The sequence below is a fragment of the Musa acuminata genome, chromosome BXJ2-9 (genome assembly GCF_036884655.1).
Source record: "Musa acuminata AAA Group cultivar baxijiao chromosome BXJ2-9, Cavendish_Baxijiao_AAA, whole genome shotgun sequence".
NCBI lineage: Eukaryota > Viridiplantae > Streptophyta > Magnoliopsida > Zingiberales > Musaceae > Musa > Musa acuminata.
In genome coordinates, this window is record NC_088346.1 from 151,968 (window position 1) to 165,000 (window position 13,033).

General features: G+C 36.4%; 2 protein-coding genes across 3 annotated transcripts in view; one reads left to right on the forward strand and one right to left on the reverse strand.

Annotated features, from left to right (window-relative positions):
- Window positions 1-1,698: 1,698 nt before the first annotated feature.
- Window positions 1,699-9,516, reverse strand: LOC135624065 (meiotic nuclear division protein 1 homolog). 2 transcript variants are annotated; one of them, XM_065127538.1, is made up of 10 exons: window positions 9,334-9,512; window positions 8,334-8,414; window positions 6,892-7,008; window positions 3,994-4,032; window positions 3,793-3,900; window positions 3,641-3,703; window positions 3,517-3,568; window positions 3,267-3,311; window positions 3,093-3,172; window positions 1,699-1,972 (listed from the first exon to the last, which is right to left on the reverse strand). In XM_065127538.1, exons 1-10 carry the CDS (start codon window positions 9,334-9,336, stop codon window positions 1,937-1,939), a joined length of 624 nt encoding a protein of 207 aa, XP_064983610.1. In that variant the 5' UTR covers window positions 9,337-9,512; the 3' UTR covers window positions 1,699-1,936. The 2 variants fall into 2 exon arrangements, with proteins under 2 accessions (XP_064983610.1, XP_064983611.1); XM_065127539.1 differs by lacking the exon at window positions 3,517-3,568 and having other exon boundaries at window positions 9,334-9,516.
- A 1,273-nt stretch (window positions 9,517-10,789) lies between these two features.
- LOC135621867 (syntaxin-71-like) overlaps window positions 10,790-13,033 on the forward strand; it is a 4,574-nt gene continuing 2,330 nt past the window's right edge. The window contains exons 1-2 of the mRNA XM_065123473.1: window positions 10,790-11,097; window positions 11,207-11,332. Of these exons, the coding sequence (XP_064979545.1) occupies window positions 10,942-11,097; window positions 11,207-11,332 (282 nt within the window). The 5' untranslated portion in view covers window positions 10,790-10,941. The remainder of the gene's footprint in view (window positions 11,098-11,206; window positions 11,333-13,033) is intronic.

Genomic DNA, 13,033 nt, shown 5'->3' on the forward strand with positions numbered 1-13,033 from the left:
AACTCATACTTTGATATTATGATGATGCATATGATGTATGCAATGTTATGTTAACTATGCATATGAAGTGTGAAAGTTTTGTTTCGACTTGAATTCTAAGGTTATCATTTTTCTGAATTTAAGTTTATTTTTATATGATATATAGATAAGGGGAGTTTAGTTAAAATTTCGTCATCAATTGGTTGTTATCATAAAAAAAAAGGAGATTATTGAATCGTAGATTTTAATGATGAAATCAATTGATGAGTTTATGATCTAACGAGTGTTTGAGAAAAGTGATGTAAGACTAACTTCGATCATGAAAAGATAAATCGATTGAAGTAGGAGAATCATACATTGGGCCGGAGTTAGAGATTGAGCATCGGGTCAGAAGGATCAGATATTGCTCTAAGATCGGATGTTATTAGAGGTCAACATATCAATGGATCGGGCAATACATCGAAGGAAAGGATGATGCGTCGAAAGTTCGGACGAAGTACCAAATGAACCAATGACATGTCGGACAGCATGAGATTCATGTTTATAATCATTTATATCTTGATCGAAGTAGTTTAGAATGAACCAGTACAACTAGACCAGGCAATGAAATCGTATATGAGTTGGAAAGTACAGAGTGTTCATTTCAAAAAACTCGACGGTGGTACCACTCAAACTAGTAGTGGTACCGCCTAGATTGGTGATAGTACCGCCAGAATATAGTCTTCTAGGTTATGTCAAGCGGTGGTACTATCCAAGCAAGCGGTGGTACCACTAGTTCTTAGTGTGGCAAGCAATGGTATTGCCTAGCATTGGTGGTAGTACCGCCAATAACCCGAAAACCCAGTGATGAGACTTTTTCACTCCATTTTTAAAGTCATTTGAGGCCTATAAATACCTCATTCATTCTTTCTTGAAATAGCAAGAAAAAAGCTCAAAAAACTTATGATTTTAAGTGCGTAATCTATGTTAAAGTATTAAGTTCCTTCCTCCTCTAACTTCTAAGTCATTCTAAGGGAGGTGTGAGAATCACTTGTAAAAAAGAGTTGTAAAGGCTCTCTCATAAACCTATGAAAAGGAGAAAAGAGTTGTAAGAAGGGTGGTTGATTTTCATCCATTGAAAGATCATAAGTGAAAGCTGATGGCTTTGACAGAGAAGGAATTGGGAGTAAATGTAGATTGCGACGATCGAACCACCGTAAATCCGATGTGCTTTTTCTTTATGTTTTTCATTCTTATTGCTTACTACACTTACTCACATTCTAAATTAAATATATTTCCGATATCGATTTTACCGAATGAATTTTCGTATTATTTTTTCATTTCGAAAGTACTAATTCACTCTCCCCTCGCCTTTACAATCTTAACAACTTAATAAAAATTTATTTTTAATAAAAAATACACGTGTCGATTGATCCATTATAACCTCACAAATAAATCCAAGAATACCTTTTACTCATCAGCCCTTTTCAGCTAAAAGCTGAATGACAGGTCTGATATTTCTCATATCCAGCAGAACTGTATAAGATACCAAGCTTCACCATGATGTTTAATGCGATTAAAAGTTTTCATGTACCGAGAGCTTCACCATATACTAAGAGCTGTTTTCCAACAGCTCTCTTAGTATATGGTGTGGAAATTATATCGAGATCAAGGATAGACCAGTCTTTTGGAGTGTAATTATTCTCAGCCGGAAACTTACTGGTTCAGATGTATCAAGTCTTTACGCAACCAGGCTCCAAGTCTTTAAGTAGACCAGTCTTTTGGAGAAGTAGCCGAGGCTAGTAAGCCACTATGCTCGGGATACAAGCCCAAAATTTGCGATCAGAATCTGAAACTAAAGTCACATTACATTTCACTTCTTTCAGGAAATATGTTCAAGGTGTCCAGTGATTGGAACTTCAATAAGCTCTATTCCGGAGGATAGGCAGTGAAGTCCACCAACAGCAAGGAACTCAGATCATTGCAGATATTCCAGATCATCTGTTATTCCGACCTGCAGCAAGTTCGACCAAAATAAATTTTTTTTGGAAATTATGATCAAATCTTCCTAGAAACAAGCAACATTAGAGGGATGACGTGAATTTGTCAAAGCAGCTATTCCACATATAATTTGCTGATATTTATGGTTTGTTTATATAGTCATTTCAGACATGCTTTCTGACTGAGTTTTCTATAAAACATGAAGAACAAGCTGCATGCATACCAAATTGATAACCACGATCCAGCCACCAGCAGTGATGTTTATTTGGCTAATCAGAGTTTGCCCAGGTTTTAATAGAAGCTTTTTAATTTTGTATGGCAAATATTTATAAATATTTAGTTCTCAACTTTGCATTAACTTTCCGTACAACACCACATTAAGAGGTCCATTATTGTAGAACAGACGATAACATTTAAGAGAGAAATAGGCATACCTATCCAAATATAGAAAGCAGTTTATGGACCATGGTTCCAGTGACAAATACACTTTCTGCATATAACAAAAGGCTACAAATTGACTCTCTAAATCCAACACTGACATAAAGGGTTATGCACTGAGGTGCGCTTTTTGGTATAAGATCACTAAATCTTGGTTCTACTGTGTCGGCAGATATTATTATATCTTACATCCATTTATTACAAGAATGAGAAATTCTATTAACAGTCTCACAATTGACATAATTTACCAACATCAGGAAAAGGAGTAAGGCCCACAGATGTCCAAACACTATAGTTCAAACTAGCAACTTTCCTTAACATCTTATCCAACTTATTATACATCTAGAACTTACAGTTTAAGGGCACCATCTCTCTATCAAGATTTTCCACATTTATCCATGTCTTTTATAAAACTTCTATAATGAAAATTCCTGAGCAAATACACTAATATTTTCCAAAATTGGATGATGATGTGGCTCTTCCACTACAGCTTAATTTGCTTAGTAGAGAACCCACAGACAACATGTATCATCAGGAAACAAGTAGAATCAAGGTGTGCCATAAAGCATGTGTAGAGGATATCAGAAAGATGTTTTCATAGTTTGAAGTTATAAATGGTGACAATGCAATGGCATCAGGTTATGAACATAAGCCTAAGAATGCAAATGTAACCTATGTTGCAACAGGGCATATACCTCCTTGTATAAATGTTCAAGTTGCTCTTTGGCTTGAGGGAAGTTGGTTGAACACCATTGTTGTAGGGTAAATATGTTGTCTGATGAATCATATTCCAAAGCTAATCAATTCAGTGTCAATCAAAGGAAGAAATTTATAATTTTAAATCTGGAAATTTTGAGTCTGATAAACACCTGTCCATCTATTAGCTGCTGAATGTGCAACCTCAATTGCAACTTCTGTTATGTCCGAAAAAAGAACATAAAGTTACAAAACTGAATAAAGGAAGATGTGTGATATCTACATAAGCATACATATTTCTAAATATTTAAGAACATTACTAGAGAATCTACTTAAAAATCTTACTGCATCATGGCATCTGTAAAAGAAAGGTTTTGAAGTAGTTAATGTGTTCTTTCTATGTGAGGTGAGACAAGTACTTACTCATTTGTTCAACCGCAGCTGGATCATTGTCTACATAACAGGCTAATTCTTCCTATTATACAGAATAATCTTAGTATCCTGGAATAATGCTCATCAAAAGATGAAGCAGAGTGCTCATACATACCTTCAGCTTGTTATGCTGAAGCTCAACAGCTTTCAGCTCCACCAGAGCAACCTCTCTCTCATCCTATATATGGAAAACAAACGATGTCTTATGTATAAATGTAAAATCTACACAGGAAGATTCCACAATAAACACAGATGCACTCGACTTACAGACTCCTCCCTGCCTTTCTTCAAGTTGTCCCTTTGTTCGATCAGCTCAGCAAAACGCTTCCTACTGCTTGAAAGATCAGACTCAAGCTTGGATCGAGTGTTTCTCAACTGTATATAGATCTCTTCAATGGTCAAAGGTTTTTAAAAATATATAAATACATATCATCAGTATGCAACATTCCACAGATCAACAGTTGCTACCTGATTTCCAGCACAACTAGGAAGACTCCAAAAGTATACCTGACAAAAGAAAGAAATAAACAAATACATAACTATGCAAGTCAAATCAGTCAAATCATGAAGATAAAAGATGATTTTTTAATGCAGAGTAAACAAAAGATCCTTTTTTTTATAGTACTTCAACCTCCACTTACATGGAACCATGGTTTGACATATCACTTGAAACATTACGAAACAGGCAGTACGCACCGGTCCACCATCTAGCTGATATGCGGACTAGGCTGTTTCGAGTGGTACACAAAAAATTAACCTAGTACCAGTTGACACTAGTGTTGTATCGACCATTAAGGATAAAACTCGACCTTTACCAATGCATACAGGTCAACAACGATCATATTTTCAACTAATGCTGACCAGTGATTTAGAAAGGCGCTCGGGCGCTCACCTAGGCGCTCGGGCGAGGCGAGGCGAGGTCTGAGCGCCTCGCTTCACTTCCAGGCGGTGCACTTCAAAGAGGCACTGCCTGGGCGCTCGCCCGAGCCCAAGCGCTGGGCGCTTCAGGCGAGCGCCTGGGTTAAACCAGGTGACCAAACCAAGATTTTAGGTCTGGTTCGGTCTCCGGTGGTTAGTTGGTTCAATCAAACCAACTAAAACCGATATTAGCTGTTGCTGCCAACTCTAACCCTGCTCGTTGTCGTTGTCGCTCTTGCTCCCGCTGCTCGCCACTGTCACTGCTCGCAACTGCTGCCGCTGTCGCCGCTCGTTGCTCCTGCTCCTGCTCCCACTGCCACTGCTCGCCGCTGTCGCTGCTCGTCGTTGTCGCTGCTGCTGCCGCTGTCGCCGCTCCCGCTGCCGCTACCGCTGCCTCTGCCTCCTTACACTCCCACTCCCGCTACCGCTGCCTTCTTACACTCCCGCTCCCGCTGTCGCTTCCTCTTTTCTCAATTAGCACTCTCTTACACTCTTCCTTCTTCTCCTTCTGTATACTGTTAATAGTATACAGTATACTGTTAATATTGTTAGGTTTATTTGAAATTATAATTTTCAATACTGTTAATAGATTAATAATATATTATTTTGATTTTAATACTATTAATTTTTATTTATTTGAAATTATTATTATGTTTCAAGATAAATGGCAAGTGTACTTTGATGTAAAATTTTATTGTTTTGAATTTTGAAACTTTTTGTTAATGTGACATTATGATTTTGTATCTTAGATTTTCCTAATTTAATAGCATATTTTTATTTAAAATTTTAAATAATTATATTTATTAATTATATTATATATTTTTATATTTTAGCGCCTCGCTTCGCTCAGGCTAGCGCTTAGCGCCTTAGGGGTTTTTGGACCTTAGCGCCTTTTGGCGCCTAGCGCTTTTTAAATCACTAATGCTAACCCACAACGGGTCAAATCTATTTGATCAATGGGGCACCTTTTGGGCTTTAAATTCTCGTCCCTCCCCCCTCTTTTAGTCACTCTCACTCACTCTCGTTTACTCTCTCATTCTCACTCTCAATCTCACTCTTTCTCATACTCACACTCATGATTAAAATTCCTAATGATTAGTGGTAATCAAGGGATTGAAATAAAGCAACGAGTCATGACAATAGGCTAAGTTCCAATGCACTCCAACCATCGCAAGCCTATATGTCACGATCATACTTATCTCAAGAAGCTCGTCGAATAAGTGTTGTTAATGACGATGAGGCAACGACTATTACCAAGTTGAGGATTTAGTACAATATGTCATGGGAGTAGTTACAAGACTAAGTCTGAGAAATCTACTACTATATCGACATACAACTTCATAAGATCGAGGATCTTGATCCATCGGTCATAGATTCATGATATTCATTTTGGCAATAGTATATCAAATTCTCGATAATGACACCTAATCCAACATCTCAACTCTTTTCTTTATAGGTGATTCAAGGCCAATGAAGTAATTTCGTCCGACGGAGACCCATAAGACAAAGTTGTTCCTCGATGGATCCAAGAAGATAATTTTAATTTTTTCTCCTTATAACTTTAGATACACTTTATTCTTATCTAAATATAATTTATATACGAACAAATCAAGAGAAAAAATCTTTAAAATATTTTTTTGAATTTTCAATCATTTTTCAACCTTTTTTTGGACAATAGGTATGCACCAGCATACTGATATATGGTACACCAACACGACAACATGGCATTCCTTGCATGGAACAACATCGGGTCTCCCACATGGCAATGCCTTTCCTTTTATTTAATAAATATTTCCTCTTTTGCAACTTCAACAATTTATCAGTTGCATAGCATTGAAGCATAGATGAAATGCCTATTATAGGTCATCTAGTATATATCGACAATGAAAACATAAGCCACCATTTATGCATTCTGGTATTGCTCTGGACCATAGACAACAGAACCCCAGTTTTCTCAGTCGACAAATGCAGCAGCAAGGTTCTTCTGGACTAGCACCACCCTGATTCGAGGGATAACCATCGCTAGGTTCCATCTCAAAGAATTTTACCTGAGGCAGGACCTCATGACACTAAAGCCTCTCCCATTCAGGAGTCACCAAATTATTTGTTGCCTAGAGAGAGACCGAGAAGAGGAAGTGGGAAAATCTGTTACTGGAAAGGGTGGCATGGAGATTCTCTTTGAGCCATTGTACAGGAAGCACTTGTGCTTCATTCAGAACATGAACTGTCACCAACTCTCCTCACCACCCTCTCTGCTAGAGTAGAATGTGTTGGGTGTGACTCAGCAAGATAACTGGCAACAGCAGACTGGGAATTGATCATGTACTTAAATGGTAATAAAAGGAAAACACCATTTTAGAAATCATTTACACATCAGAAAATAATTTGTATGTTAGCAGGAATAAAGAAAAAATCTAAATTTCAGCAAAGTTTTGGAAATGAACTCACAGAAGTGCCTATTTTGTCCTTCAAAACAAGGTCATCATCCACTAAGCTTTGCACAACATCCTTCACTGACTGACTTATCACACCTTTCTTGGGACCTAACTTCTCAAGCTCTTTTAGCTGAAAATTAAAACACAAGAACACAAGGTTACAGTTCAACTTTAAAGCTGAAAAAATGAACAAAGAAACAGGCTACTGCAGACACTGTCAAATCCAGTACAAAGCTGCAAACTTCATAGTAAGTATTTACAGTAATAGAAAATGAAACACATTAGTTTGAACTTCCAAATGTAATGATCCAAAGGATTAAGATTCTTTGATGAGATCTGATCTGATATTAAATCATAAGCAATATGTGCTATTCTACTTTGAATTGCAGTGGGTAACTACGCAAAAAAAATTGGGTACACTATAATGAATGTAACAAAGATGGAACCACACTATAATTAGAGATAATCATGAGAACAAGAAAACAGTTTAGTGAATGCTATTTACTTCTTCCTCCTAAGAAACCAAAGTGATAAATAATCATTTATCATTAATATACCAAACTTTCCACAAACAAAGTAAAGAACAATGGAATCAGACCCCGGATTAAAACAAGTATATTTCCTTCTGTTCTAATGTATGAACTCTGATAGAACAGAAGTCCAGCTCTGATTGCCTGATTAAATTTCCACCCCTAAAAATAAAAAAAGAGAATTGCTCTCATTGCAAAACAACAAATTCGCTAGTGGATATGCCTTGAGCACTCATGAATATTTTAATATTTCTGCTTGAGCAATAGTCATATCAATATCAGTGAAATGAGGTTAATAAATTCAGCAAATAGATACTTGAACAATTGATTTGAAAAGATATACTGTAATCTTTGTCTTCCAATAAGATCATTGTGGTAAACAGCATATGTTATATGATTATTAAGACAACCACCACAAATTACCAGATTCAACAGAGAAATTGGATCAGGTATAAGAGATGACATTTGACAAAAAGAATGACTCCCTGAACCTTATAATCTCCATCACATATTGGTTTCATTTCCATCATATATATTTCACTTGCAAATGTTTTCAGCGTACCAGACTGTTTAATATTACATAAACTGCTGACCACATTCGGCACATGAGTTTCTTCTTCGAATATAGTTAACATAGTTTTCAAAATGATGCCTAAGTTTGGACACACAAAGAAGTTTTAAATATTCAAAGTGAGTAATGCTGCCATTTATAGCTATAATGAAACAGGGGCAAAGTGATATATATGCATATAAAATCTTAAAAATGCATGCAAATGTAAAGTTATACTAACTGAAAAATGCATTTTACGAATGATTCCTTACTCCATGAATAACAATCATCAATATAAATAAATCGAAGTAACATATCATTAACATTGTAATTGAGATCCATGATTAAAATTGACTAATAAACTGGAGAACTTACAAGAAAGAAATCTTGAGACTCATAAAAAATTTGAAGCATTTGCTCACGTTTCTCCTCCAAAGAAAGACCTCTTTTCTTTGACTAAAACAAGCACAAAGAACCAAGTTTTAGATTTACAAATCCAATTCATAGAAAAAACAAAAGGATATGCTCATCAAATATTGACTGAAACAAAATAAATTCCTTTGGTTTGATTACAGTAGTTGATTAAGAGCTGAAATACTAAACTTCGTGACATGGTTCTGCTAGTTATGTGATCTTAACGGACACTATTTCTGATAATCAAAAAGTTTAAAGTTTATTTCTGATAATCAATAAAGTTTAAAGGCTTGAAATTCTGACATTTCCAATTTTGGATGCAAATTTGTAACCTACTCAAGTCCATCTCATATCCAAGTGCACTTAGAATGTTTTATTCTGAAATCCTTTCTGGAAGGGGTAGGGCATGAAACTTTTGATACTTTTCCAAAACGTACCCTCAAAACAATTAGAAGATTAGACTGATAATTACAGTAAATTATTCTCCATACTCGCATCAACTTCAAATGGTTTCCTTTTTAACTATAATGCCCATATTCTTAGGCACTTAACTACAGTCTCCTTTTCTGTAAGCAGAAAACATCCTCCAACACTTTGATTTTCAAACATGCTTAGATGATCGGTCGACTATTTCCCACGGTACATTTCTAGCTCAATCAAAAGCTTATCACGCCGTGTTGCACGAAAGAAAAATCTAGCAACAATCTTGAAAAGGGGGAAGGGATCAACAAGCAACTCTATACTGGTGAAAAAGCACAATTATAACGCATCGCATCGACGTCCAAAATCATAAAAGGATTGTACTAAGAAAGAAAATCAAGAAACCCTAGTGAAGGAGATGCAACAGATAAAAGATCCAGCATCGACAATGAGGTCTGGCATCAAAACAGAACCATATCACACCGCAGCAAGGAATCGGGTCCGATCGGAGCCAAAAAGGGACGGGATCGAGGAAGCATACCATTGGGATCACCTATAACGGATGAGACGATAGAGAGATCCCGTCGAGGGAGAGAAAACGGAGACGGTAAACGACTAGTCTAAGCGGGAATCCGAAAGAAATCGTAACCCCGACGAAGCCTGCGTTTTGTAGGCGGTTCTCCGTTCGCACGAACCAAACCCATTTCGTACGTGAGATCGTCGCGTGCCGTGCTACTTGAAGCGTGCGAATGCGGGCGGGCATTTCTCTTATCAGACTATTTAGTACGTAACACTGCATAAGTCATGATTTTTTCTTAGTATATGTCCTGTCAAATTATAGTAATTAATAGGATTTAACATTCCATCGAAATAGTGCGATAGTATGAATCGGTCCGATTAAAAAAGAGACGGCGAACCATTCTATATCGGAGTGAAAAAATATATATATATATATATATTAAAAAAGAAAAGTTTCGGTGCAATCTTGTTGTGGCTTCAACGCTCCATAACATAACATAGATATAGCTGAAATTTCATTTCTAAGGTTTAAAATTTGGACGCACATCATTCAATAAACAGCAGCGATAATGATAAATTGTCGTATAATAATTTTATCATCTTGACCTACATCAACTCCTAATCTCTCTTCAATTTTCAATTTTACTTTCGATGAATATAGATAAACTATTCTTTATAGTTTTTTCTTTTACAAGACTAAACCTTACGCTTAAAACATTCCTCTCTCTAAAAGAAAAAACCTTTATAATGCAAGAAAAGACTTCTTACAATGTGAACTTCACACTTCAACTTAATGGCTCTTGAAAACACTTACAGTGTTTAATAAAAAGTACTAAGAATACTACTTATCGCTTTGGACAATATTATTATCAAATAATCAAAGTTCGTTCGGGCTAGGTGATACGATTGCATGGGATTGGGCTGCCAAGGCCGACAAGAGCCCAAAATAGAACAAGAGCCCAAAATACCTAGTTTTATAAATGCCCATTTAATTCCAAATAACAACTTACTATAGCCCAATTAAACATGTGTATAGGAAGGATGACTCAACTAAAACCAGATATCTAAACCAACCTTTTAACACATCATTAAGCTTGCTTCTGACGTGTTGTTGGACCTTTTGACAACTTCATTCGATTCCATCCACCAGCGTATTATCAAATCTTTTGGTATGTTTATTTTATCATGATATATGATCTTCTAACATGATATCTAATTGTCTTTCAATCAATTTGTCTAACTAACCATTAAAGAAAAAGAAGAAAAATCTATTTGGAGGATGGAGACAGACTGTGACTTACACAGGGCTAAAAAAGAAATATAAAGATTATAAATGCAAAAGATTATTTAATAAGATTTCTTCTGCTTACAGGGTTTAATAAGATAATTTCACACAATGAAGGGACTTTCGTGTCAAAGCCGTGTTTGTTCGATGAGTCATTTGTTTACCCTTACTATTTCTTTTCTTTTTTTGTTGGAGGATGGAGACAACCTGTGCCCGTTAAACCGCCTCCTCCTCCCCCCGTCTCCTCTCGCGAAAGCCATCTCCATTGCTTCGAATCGGAGCCGACAGCAAGCAGATCAGGCGGAGAGAGGCTATCGAGAGGAGAAGCGGAAAACAATATCGAAGATGAGCGTGATCGACATTCTTACGCGGGTCGACGCCATCTGCAAGAAGTACGACAAGTACGACGTCGACAAGCTCAACGCCAGCAACGTCTCCGGCGATGACGCCTTCGCGCGCCTCTACGCCTCCATCGAGTCCGACATCGACTCCGCCGTCCAGGTCTCTCTCTCTCTCTCTTTCTCTACATATATATCAAATTGTTTTGCTTTTGTCAGCGTTGACGGTTTCATCGATCCGTGGTGGTTGATTGGGCGATCGTGGTGTGCAGAAAGCGGAGAGGGCGTGTCAAGAGAAGAATCGAGCTGCGGCAGTTGCTTTGAATGCTGAGATCCGGCGCACAAAGGCACGGTTGTCGGAGGAGATCCCTAAGCTGCAGAGATTGGCCCTCAAGAAGGTTTGACGAATTTAATGTTGTTTAGTCGTAGATTAGATGTTATGTTTTCTCAAGTTGTATTGCATTTTGAATTCTATATCTCTATTTATGAGCGGTTATCGTGATTTAATTTGGGATAGTTTGTGCTATTCAATTGCAAATCGAAGCAACACGTTACGATACTCTTTGCCGCTTCCTCAAAAAGAAGAGGAAGTTGGGGAAGAATGCTGCTAATGAATCCGAGCCCACAGAGTTAATTATAGTGTAGTGGTGAAATAATAGCCCGCAGCTTCTTCAAATCGTTATTGTCTTTCCCTCTTAGATAATAAAGAGAGAATTTTGCGAGACACTCGCAAAATCATGCTTCTTTTATGTTTGACAACGATAGGCACTTAAAATAAGAAAGTTGGAAAAGGAAGATATTTAGCTGAATGAGAATATTGAAAAGGATGGCTAGGTTTTAGTTGCAAAAGATGGAATGAGAAAGGATCTAACTTTTGATGAGTTGGAGCCAAAGACAAAATGCAGATATTGCCTTGGTAATCAATTTAAGATTGAGATACCATGCGAGGAAGAGGAAGATTAAGCCAGGATAAGTATGTGATTGATACTAGAGTTCAACGGTAGAAAGGTGTTCACATGGTATCTTAAATTAGTTTTGAACAAAGTCTTGTTGTTGCGGGAAAGATTGACAAACCCTGCATTTATTCAAGAACTGGATGATAGAATATGGATAGAATGCTTGTCAAATTAAATACATAATTGTTTATGGCATGTCTTGGACTAATGTTCTTGTTAAAACCTGTTTGTGCGAACCATATCTACTTTAGAGCTTTCATTCAACTGAATATGATGCAAGAGTTGTATCATATTTTTTTACATCTTTTTTTTTCCTGTTTAGACTAAGAAACATTAATTATGCTTAGATTCATTGCTGATTACATTATAGCTATTATGTAAAGTAGCGAATTCTACCTTTTCCTATAAATGCTTGAGAAATTAGAAAAACTGTGTTTATAGTTTCATGATGCCATTTTTCTATATGTGGATCTTGTAAACAATGTTGAATTTCATGTATTCATATACCGAGAATGATAAAATTGTAAAATAGCACCAAATGCTCTTATGTTGTTAACTTTCGACTTAGATACCTTATTTGTTGTACTTGATGTTTCTTGTTGTGGACATTGAATTTCCTCTCATCTTTTGTTCAAATTTAATTTTAATGGTTCACTTGAGCTTGAGGTACTTGCCTAGGCTGTAATCATCTAAAATTTACAGTGCCAGATGTCTCCAGCTAGCAGTTTAGTGTTTATTATTATAAAGACTTTCTTGAAATATTTCCAAGTTTTTTCTGTTGAACTTGATGAGTCAAAACCAGCACTATATTTCTTATCTCCTCTAAATCTTTCTTCTCAAAACAGAAAAAGGACAATTATATATCATTTCCTTTTTAGATGTCGAGACTCGAGATACCTTAGTTCAGCAGAATATTTTGTGTTATAAATCATATAATTATTTATTTATTTAGGGGTAAAGGATATAACTTTCCTTTTGGCAATTATTTAGCTGGGTCTTATTTTTTCTTTCTTTTTTTTTTCTTTTTTGGTATGAGTTTAGAATTGGTAGTTCAAATCAGTTGTTGACATAACAAATGTTTAAACTAAATTTATTGACTACCCTTTCTTAGTTGCATACTTTTTTGGATTGAACATATGAGGA

Coding starts and splice junctions, on each gene's coding strand:
- LOC135624065 (XM_065127538.1), bottom strand. Junction 4,033..6,891: donor AGGACAAAATAGGCACTTCT/GTGAGTTCATTT, acceptor TTCTTTTGTCAG/GTATACTTTTGGAGTCTTCC. Junction 3,312..3,516: donor AGCTGCGGTTGAACAAATGA/GTAAGTACTTGT, acceptor CGGACATAACAG/AAGTTGCAATTGAGGTTGCA.